The sequence below is a fragment of the Monodon monoceros genome, unplaced genomic scaffold (genome assembly GCF_005190385.1).
Source record: "Monodon monoceros isolate NGI ecotype Baffin Bay Population unplaced genomic scaffold, NGI_Narwhal_1 Super_Scaffold_12, whole genome shotgun sequence".
Classification (NCBI taxonomy): Eukaryota; Metazoa; Chordata; class Mammalia; order Artiodactyla; family Monodontidae; genus Monodon; species Monodon monoceros.
The window spans coordinates 42705041-42722230 of record NW_021703768.1 but is presented as its reverse complement, the minus strand read 5'-3'; the positions used below and the strand labels follow the sequence as shown (position 1 = coordinate 42722230).

The window sequence follows — 17190 nt, the reverse complement described above, 5'->3', positions numbered from 1 at the left end:
TTCCATGGTCATAGAGGAGTGAATCAGCTATTGGGGAAAAGGCCTGGAATCATACTGATTGATACATTACATAAATATTTATTGAATGCCTCTCAGGTGCCAGACACAGTGTAAATGCTGGGGATAAGAAGCAAAGGTGAATAAAACACATTTAATCTTTGCCATTATGGAGCATAGAGTCTACTAAGGAAGACATGTGAAATGATTTTAAATTGTTGTAAGTAACATAAAGGAAAAAAATTGGGTGCCGAAATGGAGAATACTAAGGGACGGCCTGTCTCAGAGAAGATGAGCAGCTGACGTTAAAGCCCAGAACTGCCGGATGAAAGGGTGCCAACCTGAGAAAACCTAGTTTATGGGGAGTGAGTGTGTGTGCAGGTGTGAATGTGAGTGCCTGTGGGGATGGGGACGTATGTGAGAGTGTGTGTGTGAGGGCAGGTGGGTGGTCACAAAGCCTGGTGCATGTGTGTGTGTGTGTATGTGTGGAACTGAGAGAAGAATATTGGCACAGCCAGAGTGGAGTGAGTGAGGCAGAGACTCCAGCTCGAGCAGGGCCTTGTACACCATGGGAAGTTCAGATCTGTTCTCAATGTCTGTGAAAAGGCCTCTGTTAGAGGACATTTTATTTACACACTTTTGGAACAGGGTGATGTTCTTGTCCTCTCCGCTCATGACAGATTGAGGAAACCAAGGCCCAGAGAGCTTGAATGGTTTCTTCAGAGTCCTGGGGTGTGTCAGAGGCAGAGTGAGATCAGGAGCTCTGTCCCAGGTTCACTGCTCTTCTTACTCTGCCAGTCAGGGCTGCAGACGAATCGCTTCTGTAGCTGGGTTTCTGCTTAGAGAAGGTACAGTTCTTTTTGTACAAGTTGTCTCAGTGTTCTCAGTGGGGGAGATTGCTCAGGGCTGAGTGCCTTGTAGGTAACAAGCATTCAATATTTGGAATTGTCTCATTGGATACACAGAAATGTCTATTTCTACATATTTTAAAGAAGAGATAATTTAGACTTTGAGAGGGAAGGAGCAGGAAAACTGACATTTCAGAGAGTATTTTCTTGTAAGCAAGGCTTCTGAACTGCTCCAGGCTTCAGCATCCTTCTCTACATGGTGAGGGAGAGAGTTGGACTAAGTGCTCTTTGGAGCCCTTCTAGGCTTAACAGTCAGTGAATATACAAGGCCAGGGTGTGGGTTTCTGAAACCACTGTTGTGATCACTTGGGGTTCTTTCAGCATGGGCTTTATGCACGCTGGGTTTCAGTGAGTGGAGGTTGCTGGGTGTGCCTTCCAGGCACTGTACTTTGAACAACATGGGTTTAAATTTCGAGCGTCCACTTATCCATAGATTTTTTTTTCCCACTAAATAAGCACTACAGTGCTACTTGATCCTAGGTTGGTTCAATCCGCAGATTCGGAACCGTGGATACGGAGGGCCAACTACAAAGTTATACATGGATTTTTAGGCTGTCCAGAGGGTCAGTGCCCCTAACCCCTGCTGTTGTTCAAGGGTCAACTATATAAATAAAGGTCAGGGTGAGGGGGAGGGAGCATGAATTGGATGTGTGTGCAATGCGATTTTAAGCAGGGAAATTTAGGAAGGTGTGTTGAGAAGGTGACACTTTAGCAAAGATTTGGAGGATGGTAGGGTGCTAGTCATGAAGATATCTGGGGGAACTTTCCAGGAATAGGGGAAAAGCCCTAAGTGGGTTCCTGGTGAGTATGAGGAAGGGCAGGAAGGCCAGCATGGCTCGAGAGAAGAGAGTGGGGCGAGCACAGAAGGAAATGAAGTCAGGGGAATGCTGGAGACAAAACTGTGAGGGCCTCATGGGACCTTGACCCCAACAGAAACAGGAGCCGTTGCTGGGCTTTGAGCAGGGGAGAGACATGAGCTGAAGTGTCTGAACAGGATCACTTTGGCTGCCGTTCAGGGAGCAGACTGAATGGGGGCAAGGGAGGAAGCGGTGAGGTTAGGAGGTGACTGCAGTGATTTAGGACGGAGCGGATGGTGGGCTGGACCCAGCAGGTAGCAGCAGAGGTCATAAGATATAGTCTGATTCTGGATATATTTTGAAGGTAGGGCAGGTAATAGTCCCTTGCAGAATGGCTGTGCAGTGAAAGAAAAAGAGAAGAGTCCAAAAGACTCCAGAATTTTTGGTCTGAGCAACGGGGAGGCTGGAGGATGGAGCTGCCATGAAATAATGGGGAAGTCTAGAGTTGACGCAGTTTGGAAGGGAAGATATGAGGTCTGCTCCAGACAGGTTGCGCTTCAGATGTCTGCTCGACACCCAAGTGGAGCTTTAGAGTAAGGCAGCTGGCTCTAGCAGCCTGGAGTTAGGGAGATGTCTGTGCTAAAGACAGATTAGGAATTATCAGCGTGTAGATGGCGCACCGTCTCCAGAGTCATAGAACCTAAATGCCATGGGAGAGGGAGTGAGGATGGAGAAGAAAAGTCCCGGGATTTAGCTGCGACTCTACCCAGCATGAAGAGGTAGAAGAGAAGAGGAGGTCCAGCAATGGGGACTGAGGAGGAGGGACTTGTGAAGTAGGAGGAGGGCCAGGAGAGGGCGGCGTGCTGGAAACCAAGTGAAGAAAGCGCTTCAAAGAGGAAGAAGAGGGCTTCTCTGGTGGCGCAGTGGTTGAGAGTCTGCCTGGCGATGCAGGGCACGCGGGTTCGTGCCCCGGTCCGCGAAGATCCCACATGCCGCGGAGCGGCTGGTCCTGTGAGCCATGACCGCTGGGCCTGCGCGTCTGGAGCCTGTGCTCCGCAACGGGAGAGGCCGCAACAGTGAGAGGCCCACGCACCGAAAAAAAGAGGAGGAAGAGCTCCACTGTGTCAAATACTGCTGGGAAGGCAAGTAAAAGGGGACTGAAAACTGACCATTGGGTTTAACAAAATGAAGCCCTTGACGAGCCGTTTCCGTAGAGTGTGGGGCAAAAGCCAAATTGCAGTTTCAGAGAGAATGGAAAGAGAGAAATTGGAGTATAGACGTCTCATTTGAGGAGTTTTGACATAGAGCAAAACAGAGAAATGGGGGAAATGCCTGGAGAAGGAGTCTTGTTTTCTTTTTTTAAGCTGGGGAGGGTAGAAGCATGTTTATATGCTTATGGGAATGGAAAAAATTGGGGATGAGGAGGCGGGCTGGGGAGGGATGCAGAATTGCTGGAGCTGATGTCTTTGAGTTGGTGAGAGGCACTCCTGAAAATCCATGTTGCAGTTTGCTCTTTGCTGAAGCTCTGGAGGCCTAACCCTCGTACCCAAACTTGGAGGAGAGTAATGTTTAAAATGGAGAGCAGATTTAGCACACTATCGTGTGACAGAAGAATGGCATTTTTCACTTGCTCTGGGCACATCTTCTCTCCTCGCAAGGCACATCAGCTTGAAGGCAGAAGATTGCTTGGCTAGATAGGATTTTATAACTCCCCTAACTCCTACCCCGAATCTGAAATCACATTTCCTTCCAGTAAGACTTTCGCCTTGCTGATCTAGTGCTGTCTCTCTCAAAGGAGCTGACATCAGGCCTCCAGAATCAGCATACCGTAATTCTGCTACAATAAGCACTGACAAATGATTCTTCGTTATCTCTCCTTTTTCAGAAAGTGGTCTGTCTCTCCTGTCTCTTTTCCCTAGACATACTGGTGATAACAGAGAGGATTAGATTACAGAATAGCTTTCTTCAGCTATTTCTCAATCTCTAGGATGCCCTTTGGAGATACTGTATGATTTGTTCTTCTCAAGTCTATTTAGCGGGCTCTTGACAACTCCCTCCCTTTGGGTGGGATGCTTGAGTAACCCCTGTGCACCCGTTGAAAGTTGCTGCTTCTAGTTTCATTCTTAGAAGACAGACAGCTCTTTTCTTTTTTTAAATTGAGATATAATTCACATAGCATAAACCTGGCCATTTTAAAGTGTACAATTCAATGGTTTTTCATATATACACAGGGTTGTGCACCCATAACCATTTCATATATACACAGGGTTGTGCACCCATAACCATCTAATTCCCAAAGATTTTCATCACTCCGAAAAAGGAGACCCCATAACCATTAGCAGCCACTCCCCAACCCCCACTTCCTTCTACCCCTTGGCAAATACCCATTTACTTTCTGTCAATAAATTTGCTTACTCTGGACGTTTCCTTTAAATGGAATCATACATGTGGCCTTTTCTATCTGGCTTCTTTCACTTAGAATAGTGTTTTCAAGCTTTAGTGGTGTTCAGCCATGTTCATACGTGATACTATGTATCAGTACTTCATTTCCTTTTATGGCTGAATAATATTCCATTGTATAGACATACCACATTTTATTTATCTGTTCATTAGTTGTAGACTTTGGGTTGTTTCTACTTTTTGGTTATTATGAACGATGTTGCTATAAACATTCATATACAAGCGTTTGTGAGGACACGGATTTTTGCATGTGCCCAGGAGTGGGATTGCTGTGTCATATGTTAACACAATGTCTAACCTTCTGAGGAACAGCCAAACTTTTCCACAGTGTCTGTGCCATTTCACATTCCCATCAGTGTTGTATGAGGGTTTCTCTACATCCTTGCCAACACTTGTTTTTGTCTGTTTTTTGATGACAGCCATCCTAGGAGGTGTGAGCTAGGAGGACGGGACCACTCAACTTCAGATTTTTGGGGCCACCTCCCATTAGACCCTTTTATGTTACTGTTTACAGATGTGAAAATGGAGGCACAGACTAATTCCCTGCTCAAGGTCTTATACTGTCCAGTGATGGAATTGGTGTCTGACTTGTGGACCAGTGATTCTTTCCACCAGGCTGTTGTGATGTCTGTGGCATTCTAGTCAGGAATCTGAAATTTTTATTGGTCTGTCTAAATACAGGGAAGATCTCAGCAGGAAGGCTCTGAGGGCTAACTGTGAGGTCTGCTGGGAGTGTGAAATATTATTTATCTTTTCCCCCATCACCTTCCCAACACAGTAGACAGCCTTACTCTGTTATGTGTTCTTCAGAACCTGAAGCAGATGTCCTCTTATTTATGGATTTCTCCTAGTTTTCTACTAGACTTCAAATATTTTGAGGGCAGTGGTCATGTCTCAGTATTTATAAATCTGGACGTAATGCCTGGTACATGGTGGGCCCTCAGGAAATGTTTGAGGAATTAAATTGGATAAATCACGCAGGATTATTAGAGAATGAGTTTATTATAAATCAACTCTTTGGAGAAAAACACAACAAAAAGATGAGATACAAATGGTAGGTGATAAAAAAGCCACTTTCCTTTATTACATATCACAATCTATTAATAACATAGAACTAGATGCAGACGTAGAGAACAGACATGTGGACATAGTGGGGAAGGGTAAGCTGGGACAAAGTGAGAGAGTGGCATGGACATATATACCCTGCCATGTGTAAATAGATAGCTAGTGGGAAGCAGCCTCATAGCACAGGGAGCTCAGCTTGGCGCTCTGTGATGACTGAGATGGGTGGGATGCGGGTGGTGGGAGGGAGGCTCAAGAAGGAGGGAATATATGTATACATACAGCTGATTCACTTTGTTGTACAGCAGAAACTAACACAACATTGTAAAGCAATTATACTCCCCCCAAAAAAGAATAACATAGAATGAAGCTTAGTGCTTGCATGTATAAATTGATTAGCTAAGGCAAAATACATATCAAGATACTGGCTGGACTGTGGCCTATTGGTCTATGAAATTTTAGTCTACTTGTAATTAATAAATGATGCAATTGTCCTGAACTATCTCTAACCTCAAATTCCAAATTTTCCAACTATCTAAAACACACATTGCATCTTTCCCACTGTATTTATAATTAGAATTTTTGTATAAAGTTAAACTATACAGAAGCATAGAGTAGGAAGTGAAAAATCCCTCTTTATCTCTGTCTTTATTCCAACATGGAATAGAATATCAGGCTCTAAATTCCTAAGGCCACAAATATTTTGTAGTTTCACTTGGAAGAAAGAAGAATATTCTAAATTTCCCTGAGACTGACTTCCTTTTATGGATGAACACAAAAGTGACAATCCTCAAATTCTGAATAAAACAGAGAATCACTGAACTGGGGAACTTTTTCTCAAGGGACATCTCTTGCCATGGATAGAGAACATGTGATGAATCAGTCTTCACTAGTCGTGGAAGAGTGAAGGCAGGAGGTTATTTCTTTCATTGCTAATTTTATTTCAGACAGACAGTCATTTGTACACGAGGTTAAGAGGGTTGTGAGGTGTTTCTTCAGATAGGTCAAGTTAAAACACCCTTTACTTGGTTACCTCAATTTTCTACTTTGAAGAAGAAATGTTATATTGCTCCTGCAATGGTTTTCTTTATCCAGTTGAGGTATTTTTTGGTAAGGAGAATGTAGATGCCAGGTTTCTGGGGGTTACCACACTTCCCAAAGGAAGTGACACCTCTGAAAACGTTATCACATATCAGAGGACTTCCAGAATCCCCCTGGAAAAGAAAGTCACATGTTTTAAACAAGAGTGCTTTCCAAAGATATTTACTTACCTTTTTAGTCATTCATTTATTCACTCATTCGCTCACACATTGTTTCTCTCTTTCCTTTTTAAAGGCTAATTTTATATCTCTTTTTATTAATTGTCTGCCCTCCGCATCAATTAACACAGATTTGTTTATATTTTCCAATCATTTTCATTTTGCAAAAGGCAATTCTGGAGAAGATGTACAAACTCATTTTCATCAGTAAAACAAAGAAAGAATAACAAAGGAAGCCTTTAAAATAATTGTGAAAAATAATTGTCTCCTTCAGTTGACCTGTATCCCCTTTTCTTGCTCAGTACATGTTAGGGGAAAAAACTGAATGTAGGCGCTGCCTGAAGGCATGAGATGGGATCTGAGCCACTCCCTGCTCTGAAGGAGGACACGGGTTAAGCCATCTCAGACCAAGGAGTACTTGTGATAGTTCAAACAATTTTTAGGGATCTTTTCCAGTTTTCATCAGCCCTCATTTCATATTCTCTCTGACCTTGAAAACCACTTCTGGATCATGAGTTCCAAATAGGGCCAAACCATAGTCAAGCACATGGAGAGGCAGAACAACGCAGGAGTTGGGAATCAGATGGCCCCAGTCTAAGTCCAGGTCCTCCCCACTGAGAGTCGAGTTATCTAACTTGGGGAAATAACTTTCTAAGCCTTAATTTCCCTATCTGTAAAATAGAGTTGGTAATAATAGTGTCTATCCCATGGGGCTATTTGAGGATCAAGTGGCATAGAGTATAGGACTTGATATAGTTCCTGCCATCTGATAAATGCCAGCTGATGTGATCAGTTTTGAGAGGGCTGAAAAGCATCCATAAGCGGTGGTTAAATGGGATCCTGATTATTAGGAACGAGAGAAGTTTCCCTGGGCAGAATGTTTCACTTGAGACAAAGGAGCACACACCAGCCCAGTGTCAAGCTGACGTTCTTGCAGGCCTCACACATAAAAAGTAATAATGACAGTCCGCCGTCTTGTTCCTAGGCACTCTATTTAACCTGATTTCCTATAGCCCCCAAACGGTTAAAATTTTTAATTTACTTACTTCACATGAATCATCTTCACCTTTTCTACCACCAGCACAGATCATACTGAGATCAATAACTGGATTAAAATTATAGTGCTGGGCATCATTGCATATTTTCCTATCTATCACAGTAATGTTGGCTTCTCTCAAGGCACTTGAAATTTTGCACGCGTCTTTTTTGGTGCTTCCCCATCCTGCCACATGACACTTGGTGTGGGGTTTGACATCGTCTCCTGTTTTCGGTAGCCGAAGTATTCCTACAGCTTTGGTCATAGTTGCTTTACCATCCAGCTAGAAAAGAGACAGGAGATGCAGTTTTAGGAAAGGACAACAGTAACCAAACCCAGAAAACAGCTCTGACTGAAATAGATACCTTGCTTATTTAGCATGTTCTTACGAAGGACGTGGCCAAAGTCCTGTTCCAACCTAATTGACCATCAGTTACTGATTTTTTAAAAGTCACAGCGCACCTTTTCATGCATGTTTTGCTAGGCTAGTCTAGATAAACTTCAGTCCAGTTGACCTGTCAGTGATGAAATTATGTTGGTGGTGGCTGACAGTTCTGTGGTTGAAAAGCTGTATTGGAGAGTGCCATCATTATTTTATTCAGGTGGTCTTAGGTTTGTGAACTGACTGGTACTGAGACCAATGGAAGGAAGCCAGGGCTCCAGGTGCAGTGGTGTGGGGTGGGAAAGGGGCCAGTGTCCTCATTTTCCACGTGGAAATGTGGCTTCCCCGCTTCTGAGCAGGTGCTAACCAGCCTAACTGCCTTTGGGGGCTCCCCCACGCTCTGCCCTTTTCTTTGATTCACTAAAGCTCTCTTCTTGGCTCACCACCTCGCTTTCTCTCTTTCTGAAAAGTCACGGCAAGGAGATCAGGGAGTGTGATCAAGGTTGAGTAGAGGGTAGAGGAAGATAATTCTACTTCTTTTCTTCTTGCCTCAAGCTGTAGGGAGTCCTGGTGTTACAGACCTTCTAAAAACATAGGGACACAGCAGCAAAGGCCACTGTCACATTCCTATCATTGCATTGCTTTCAGGCCCCACTTCCTGACATTAGACAGTCCCCACTTCCTCAGTGCCCACTCTGAGTTGCTGGTGTGCCCAACCCTTACCCTGCTAGCATTTAGAAAGTGAGATGGCCATAGTCTAAAATCTCTCCATAGAACATGACTTCAAATGCCTACATGCAACGTCTCTCCTTCTCTCCTACTCATGCTTTCTCACAGCCTTCATGCTTGTTATCTGGTTGGATGGACAAGGAGGCAGGAGAATCCCCAGAAAGGGCTTCAGGTCTGAATGAATGGATCAGAATTGGAGTCAGGATGAATATGTTTGTAAGTAGCTCTCCTGGGGTCAGGCACACACAGCAGTGATGAGCACATCAGTAGGTTTTAACCGTGGAAGGTTGACCGCAGGGAGGTCCTGATGCCCTCTTCATGAGTTCTCTAGCAACATCACCCCACTGGCCACAGTGTCAGAGGTGAGAGGGAGTTTCCTGACTTTACTTCAAGACCAAGAACCCCTCGCACCCCCTACTCATCCCACCCTATTGTAAAGGTAAGATTTTTAGTTCCTGAAGGAGACTTGACAACTGCTACCACTTTCTTGAAACCTGAGTGCAGAATCTCTTCTCTTGGTGACCTTTGCCACTGTCTGGCTTAATTCCATCCCTTATCCAAAATTATTCAGGAAATATTTATGGAGGGCCTACTATGTACTAGGAACTATACTACCTGGTACAGGGCATACAAATAAAAAGACAAAAATATCTGTTCTTTGAAGATTACATTCCAGGGAGGGGGGCAGACAGACAAACTAAGGTACATCAGAAGTGCGTGTTGTCCATCATCGGATGAATGGATAAAGAAGATGTGGCACATATATACAATGGAATATTACTCAGCCGTAAAAAGAAACGAAATTGAGTTATTTGTAGTGAGGTGGATGGACCTAGAGTCTGTCATACAGAGTGAAGTAAATCAGAAAGAGAAAGACAAATACCGTATGCTAACACGTATATATGGAATTTAAGAAAAAAAAATGTCATGAAGAACCTAGGGGTAAGACGGGAATAAAGACACAGACCTACTAGAGAATGGACTTGAGGATATGGGGAGGGGGAAGGGTAAGCTGTGACAAAGTGAGAGAGTGGCATGGACGTATATACACTACCAAACGTAAGGTAGATAGCTAGTGGGAAGCAGCCGCATAGCACAGGGAGATCAGCTCGGTGCTTTGTGACCGCCTGGAGGGGTGGGATAGGGACGGTGGGAGGGAGGGAGACACAAGAGGGAAGAGATATGGGAACATATGTATATGTATAACTGATTTACTTTGTTATAAAGCAGAAACTAACACGCCATTGTAAAGCCATTATACTCCAATAAAGATGTTAAAAAAAAAAAAAAGTTCGTGCTGTGGAGAAAAACCGCAGGAGGGAAGTAGGCCAAGGAGTGCCCTCTACTGGACAGGGGAGGGAATTGCCTTTCCCTGCCCAGGGAGGGGTACTGGAGGGAATTAGAGTACGGGTGAGGAGGGGTGACCTGAGAGAGAGGCCCAGCCTGAGAGTCTCAAGGCAGATAGTATGGGGGTCACTGATAAGTATTGGGGAGCAGGGAATGTGGGGAGTTTGCCGGAAACACATGGCACTCTAGGACCCTGTCTTTACTCCTACTGATGAGGGTGTGTGGATCCCCTGAGCATCCTCTTGACTCCTGCTAGGGAAGGTCCTCATCAAGCCCCTTTGGACAGGTGTGAACCTCAGCTCACACTCTGCCTTCCAGTTCTGCCTTTTCTATTATACTTTCTGCACAGCAGCCAGATAATCCTTCTAAAAACAAGCCTGATCATGTCACTGCCCAGCTTAAAACACTTTCCCATTTCCTTCCCCATAAAGTTCAAACTTCTTCCCATGGTTCACAATATCTGGGTCCCCGCTTTCTCAAATCTCATGATAACTTCCCTTTCTTCCCTTCTTCTTCCAAATGCATTTTCCAGAAAGACTCCTCTTATACACACTGCTCTTCCTGCCTGAAAGGCCCTTTCCTCCTTCTTTCCTACTAACCCCTGCACCTTCTCTAAGAAAGCTTCCCTGACCGCCTGGACACACCACGTGCTCCCGTAGAGTCCCCGTCTTAGTCATCTCCATCACCGATGAGTCACATACCACCAGATCAGAGCTGTTGATATATTTGTCTGCCTCTCCCACTAGACTGTGAACACTTTGAGAACAGAACCTATTTATCTTATGAGGAAGAGAAAAGCTTACTGGCACTCACAGCTGGGCCACGATTTTTCCTGTTGATCATGAGCACTTGTCATAGAGCACCAATATCAGACAGGGTGAGCCTCAAGAAGGGAGCAAAACCCCGGCCACTCTGCAGTCACGTTTGAGTACAGGCAAAAGCAAGGTCATTGTGCCCACCACAAAAATGACCAAGCGCCCCCTATCGGCTAAAATGAGTGATTGCTGCTTCTTATCAATCACAGATTTAGCCTCCTAGATAAGTTAAGATTCACTGAGATACTCAGTCATAGAATTACCCCACTTCCTGACAACAGTCAGTTCAGAGCAAACTCCTACTTCCTAGAACCCTCCCCCTCATCTGACAAATCCTAGGATAAGCCCCATCTAACACTCTCTTACTGAGCCACCCTATGGTTCCTCATGGTGTACAGTCTCCCTTGCTGAGCAAGAATCAATAAATGCAATGTGGTTTGTCTGCAGTTGAGTTGCTGGTGGCATTACCACTTTGGATTGACAGGTCTTACCACAGTAGGACTTCTGTCAATATCTGTTAAATTGAACTGAATTCCAAGAGGGTGAACTTCTGTACAATTGCGCTGGGTCCCAGCTGTACTTCTTACCCTTACATCCTGGCATTAGCCAACCACTGGCTATGAGGCCAGTGTGTAAAAACTAGTTTCAAGTTAAACTGATCAAATTTCAAAATTTTGCAATTTCAAAATAGTTATTGAAAAAAAACGCCATATTTACCTGAAGGAGTTGAAGATCCCCTTCAAATGTCTGTGGATTGAAGCATGGATGGGGAATTGCCTTTTTAATGGAAAATACTTGGTCATATTTCTCTTTATGGGAGGTAGAGTGGGCCCCAAGAATAACTCGAGGATTGCCTTTCCTGGAAAAAAACAAGGACGATGTATCATTTATGTGAGAGAATAGACGAAATTAAGCATGAACTTAGCTTATTAAATCTGACCAGTTATTTCAGATGGTTTCCTATTTATAAACAAGCACAGCAAGGCAGGGGGGAATTTATGAGGTTTTTTACTTTTGGTGTTTTAGTTACTTTTTATTTGTTTATTTATTTATTTTGTGGTACGCGGGCCTCTCACTGTTGTGGCCTCTCCCGTTGCGGAGCACAAGCTCTGGACGCGCGGGCTCAGCGGCCATGGCTCACGGGCCCAGCCGCTCCGTGGCATGTGGGATCTTCCTGGACCGGGGCACGAACCCGTGTCCCCTGCATCGGCAGGCGGACTCTCAACCACTGCGCCACCGGGGAAGCCCTGTTTTAGTTATTTTTACCTAAAACTCCCAAGACATGTGTTATCTTAGGTGCTTCAGCTTCACATCTTTTCAAGGAAGAAGTAACAGGAGAGAAATCCCAGGTCTTCTGGCAAAGGCAAGAGCGTTGGTTGGCAAGGCCTGGAGAGGTATGCTTGGGTGCTGACCAAAGAGGACTGCTGCAGGAAGAGGAGCTACCAGTGTCTCCATCTGCCTTGGATTTGTGGAATCAACACCTAATGGAAGAGACTCAACCCAAGACCTAGAGACTAAACCTAAGAGTGAGAGCAGAGGTAGTGGGTTTGCTTTTCTGTGTTTCAGGGAGACCGTGTACCTTGCTTAAGTCTTCAAAGATGACAAATATGGGGCTTCCCTGGTGGCGCAGTGGTTGAGAGTCCACCTGCTGATGCAGGGGGCACGGGTTCGTGCCCCGGTCCGGGAAGATCCCACATGCCACGGAGCGGCTGGGCCCGTGAGCCATGGCCGCTGAGCCTGCGCGTCCGGAGCCTGTGCTCCGCAACGGGAGAGGCCACAACAGTGGGAGGCCCGCGTACCGCAAAAAAAAAAAAAAAAGATGACAAAGATGGAAAAGAGTCAGGCTTTTAATAGGTAAGACTGAAGAAATGAATCAACTTTACAGTGAAATTTTAAAGCTGAATCTAAACACACACACACACAGGAGCAAATAAACTGCTAGCCGCCAAGTCTAGTTTGTGAACCTAATGATAGCTAATCTGGGAGAGGTGGGCACAAGCATTTCTTGATTTGCCGGACAGACTTTGCACCAAGTGGGTCTGTCAATCAAGAGTGCCAGTGGTGATCTTCACAGTGTACATTGTGCTGAATTTCCTACTTGATAAATTCTCATTTGATACAACAACGTAATGCAGATCTCTTTTGATCTTCTTTGTGGGAAGCTAGTTTTTAAGTCTCTTCTTTTATTCATGCAATTTATGCAAAAGTGAGCAGGGAAATAGTAGGTACCAACAACAGGTACTGATAAAGAAGACAGCAGCATATCCTTGTGATAAACATTATTTTGACTTTCAAATCACAATTAGGAAAAACATTAGTTTGAACCATAGGAAATGGCTATTTTGTAAAGTCAAACAGTTAAATATCAGTAATTTCTTATGGTTCAATCTAATATGTAGCAACATGGGACAAAACTAATTATATAATAGTAAGTAAATCGCTTGTAATCATAGAGAACACTTAACTTGCTCAACTGTGTAAAATATACTTATGGAAAAAGCCTGCAACAAAATATAGCAAAATATTAACAGTGATTGTGTGAAGTTGATAAGATTATGAGTGCTATTTCTCACCATTTTTTTTCAAAATGTTGATAATATTGGTATTTATAATGAAAAATATTTTTAAAATAATGTGAGAAAATGGTCATGTATTTCAATTTTATTCTATAGGATCTGGCCTTTGCTTATAGAGATAAACTTAATAATAGTACATATCAGTGAATGTGCTTGCTTACTTTCTTCTCCATCCCTACCTAATTTTGGTTTTGGACTTCATTTTCACAACCCCTGTCCCCCCCCCCCCCCCCCCCCGCAAACTGCCTAGAATGAGAGGAGCTCAGAATTACTTACAGGTCACAGTGAGCAGCTGTCAACACCCAGTTTTCTTTGATCAAAGCCCCTGCACAGACTTTCAGCCCTTCGATTAGAGCCATGTAGCGTCTTGTGTGAGGTGGTACTTCTTTTCCTCTTATAATTCCCTCACAGGATACTGGAAAAACTAAAAGAGTGATCCAGAGTGAAATCCTATCTTACCAAGTCATGCTTCCCTCTGAAAAGTTCTGATATAATGAATAGATGGAGATCGAGTACATAGATGTGCACTCTGCGTCAGGGAGAGAAGATCAAAGCAGTCCAGGTGGCACAGAGTTTTAAAAATTTTCCATGACAGCTCTGTATAATAGCATGTTGAAATTAAACAATCTTCTCTTCCTCAAGAATGCAAAACACCTTTAACATAATGTCTGTCTCCTTCCTATCCCTGGGAGGTAGAAAATGTCAGGCAATAGAGTCTCTTTTCTTAAAGCTCAAAAAGCAAAAAGATTAAAGACTTAACATCACACAGTAAAAGCAGATTGGGGAGAAACCCCATTCTCCTGTTTGTGCCTTTACTAGTCTGTTCACTTCCTATTACAGGCTGCATTGTCTCAGTCTTGGGTTGGACACTGTGTTATTGACCTTAAAAATCTCACAGTGTTCCATGGTGAGATTATTATTTGGAATGATGGTTTGGTAAGTTATATTAAATTCAAAGAAAAAAAATCAACAACTATAGTAGCAATAATAATGAAAGCATCTATGATTTACTAGGCACCAGTTAGTTTCAGACACTGGTTCTGATGTTTGCTACAATGCAAGGTGGGTGTTATTACTCCCATGTAGAGATAAGGAACATGAAGTTTAGACAGGGCAATTACCTCGCCCAAGTTTGCACAACTAATAAATAGCAAAGCAGTCTTCTAATACAGTCCCGCATCATGAAAAATCATACCCTTTCCATTGTGATGTACTGTTTGCCTAAAGTAGTGGCTCTGTACCTTTGTTAGTTTTGAAATATAGAGCCATTTGAGAATCTGATATAGTACAGACGCACAGATGCATGTAAATATTTGCATACAGTTTTGGGAGAGTCACAGACTTCTTGATGCCCATCCATAGCCTTGAAGGAGCTCATGGATCCCACATTAAGAATCCCAGCTCTGAAGGTATCATTGAGCTATAAGATATCATAGTGTGTGGTTAAGAACCTGAACTCTGGGTTCAAATCCCAGCCCTACTACTTACTAGTTGATGACTTTAGTAAATGGACTTAACCTCTCTGTGCCTTGGTTTCCTCATATATAAAATGGGCTGATAACAATGATACTTAAGAAGAGTATAAGTAAACCACATAGAATACTGCTATACTTCATTGTAAGTTTTATGCAGTGTTGGTGCACGCGTGCACACACACACACACACACACACACACAGTTCATTAGAGTATTTTACACTGATGTTATTGCTTTCTTCACCACCCCCACTGCTGGAAATAGGCACTCACAAATACCTTCTGAAAACCAAAGTTTTAAGATTTATCTGAGAGCTATGACTACTCCGTTGTATCTGTATGACTGAGCCCTCCAGTTAATAAGTAATCTATCCATCCCCAATTTAATGGCTTTGTTGGTTTTTCACTTGAAGGTAGAGCTCTGTAGATCTGGCCTGAATTTATGATAACCTCCAGATATAGTTAATGCTTTCATATTTTTGCTGTAGACACAATAGAGTATGTTTTCATCTTAAAAAGCCAATATACCATTTAGATAGCAAAGAAAAAACGTAACATGAAAAATTATTGGAAATTAAGTTGTGATTTCTTTTTCCCTTTTACACAATATTAAACAAAAATTAAAGCAATATAAAATTCTATTTTCTTATAAGCAAAACTAAAAAGCATATGGAAATATGTCTTACCTCCAGGAATTAGAAGGAGACACATGCCAGTGGGAAAAGAGAAAAGGAAAGGAATTTTCATGGCTTCTGTTACTCACATATGGAGACTATTTAGTTTCAGGTACTGACTTAGTAATATATAATGAAACACAAAGGATGTGGGTTTTTTCTTTTTATCTTTCTCTGCTATGTGGCTACAGAGTTTGGTATTTTATTACTGGAAAACATAGCTTTATTTTATAGATGGTGTGGTTACTTATTTGTTTCACATTTCCTTCAGGGTTAGACCTTTCCTACCTTAAAGGGTAAATGTGAAGCCATGGGGACTGTTTCATTTTTATTTATTATTATTATTTTTAATACATCTTTACTGGAGCATAATTGCCTCACAATAACGTGTTAGTTTCTGTTGCACAACAAAGCAAATCAGCCATAGGGACTATTTTAAATTAAGAACATTAAATAGAAAATTGCTCTTCTTTGGCAACTTTTTCACTTTCAAATATGAGTTTATTTTAAAACTCTGAGAATTCAAGTCTATATAAGAAATTATTTTGAAATAGCATCTTTAAACCTATTCTAGTGGGGGAAAGGACAGATATTTGATGCATTCATTGTTGAGATTGCTGGGTAATCATCAAGGGAAAACTGAAGTTAGATTCTTAAAGCACACCATTCAACTATAAAAGCACTAAATGAAGATACAGATATTCACACACATGTAGAAATGAGAAAGGGACTTTGAGATATGACATCAAAGGCAGAATTTGTAAGAGATTGATAGATTCAATGATGTAAAATTGAAGTTTCTGTACCTTAACACAGCAAACACAAAGCCAAATTGCAAACATTTTCAATCTATGTGACACAAATGGATATTTTTATAAAGCAATAAGAAAAGATGAACACCTGAAAAGAAAAATGGTCAGAGAATTTGAACAAGTAATTTACAAAAGAAGAAATAAAAATGGCTCCTATCTTCCTAACCTATGGAGGAATGCATAATCACATAGCACAAGTTATCTGTAATAAAAATGCAATTTAAAACATTTAGGTACTATTTTTGCCTGTCAAATTACTAAAAATTAAAAAACACACAAAAAATACTCTCTGTTGTTGGAAATTCTCATGTGTTGATGGTATTTCAAACTGCTGCTATCTTTTTGGAAGGCAATACATATGAAAGGGTTGTTAAATTTTGCATGATCTTTGACTCAACAAGTCATGTTTATGATTCATAATTTTAAAAATTGTGAAATTTAGCAATAAGGAGTTCCATTGCATTATTGTTCCTAATGAGAAAAAGTTGAAAATAATCTAAATGCCCCCAAGTAAGGAATTAGGTAAGCCTATTAGTTTCCCATTGCTGCTGTAACAAATTACTGCAAACTTAGTGGCTTAGAACAACACAAATTTATTATTTTACAGTTCTGTAGGTCAGAAGTCTGATGTGGGTCTCCCCGGGCTAAAACCAAGGTATTGGCAGGGCTGCATTCATTTCTGGAGGTTCTAAGGGGAAGTCCATTTCCTTGCCTTTTCCAGCTTCTAAAGGCTGCCAGCATTCCTTGGCTTTTGGCCCCCTACCAGCTTCAAAGGCATCAATGGCTGGTGGAGGCTTTCTCATTCTGACACTGACTTTCCTTCTGCCTGCTACTTCCACATTTAAGGACTCCTGTGATTACA

General features: G+C 42.4%; 1 protein-coding gene across 1 annotated transcript; it reads right to left on the bottom strand.

Annotated features, from left to right (window-relative positions):
* Positions 1-5987: 5987 nt before the first annotated feature.
* Positions 5988-15626, bottom strand: LOC114892945 (granzyme A). The gene is made up of 5 exons (XM_029218321.1): positions 15529-15626; positions 13645-13792; positions 11510-11651; positions 7530-7802; positions 5988-6438 (listed from the first exon to the last, which is right to left on the bottom strand). The coding sequence occupies exons 1-5, from the start codon at positions 15587-15589 to the stop codon at positions 6286-6288; spliced, it is 777 nt and encodes a 258-aa protein (XP_029074154.1). The 5' UTR covers positions 15590-15626; the 3' UTR covers positions 5988-6285.
* Positions 15627-17190: the final 1564 nt, after the last annotated feature.

Bases quoted from the DNA above. Each gene is read 5' to 3' on its own strand.
- LOC114892945 (XM_029218321.1), bottom strand. From the start codon at position 15,589: ATGAAAATTCCTTTCCTTTTCTCTTTTCCCACTGGCATGTGTCTCCTT. The intron at 7,803-11,509 runs GTAAATATGGCG...TCTCTTTTCTAG, and splicing joins GGGATCTTCAACTCCTTCAG to CTGGATGGTAAAGCAACTAT. The intron at 6,439-7,529 runs GTAAGTAAATTA...TTTCTTTTCCAG, and splicing joins GTGAAGATGATTCATGTGAA to GGGGATTCTGGAAGTCCTCT.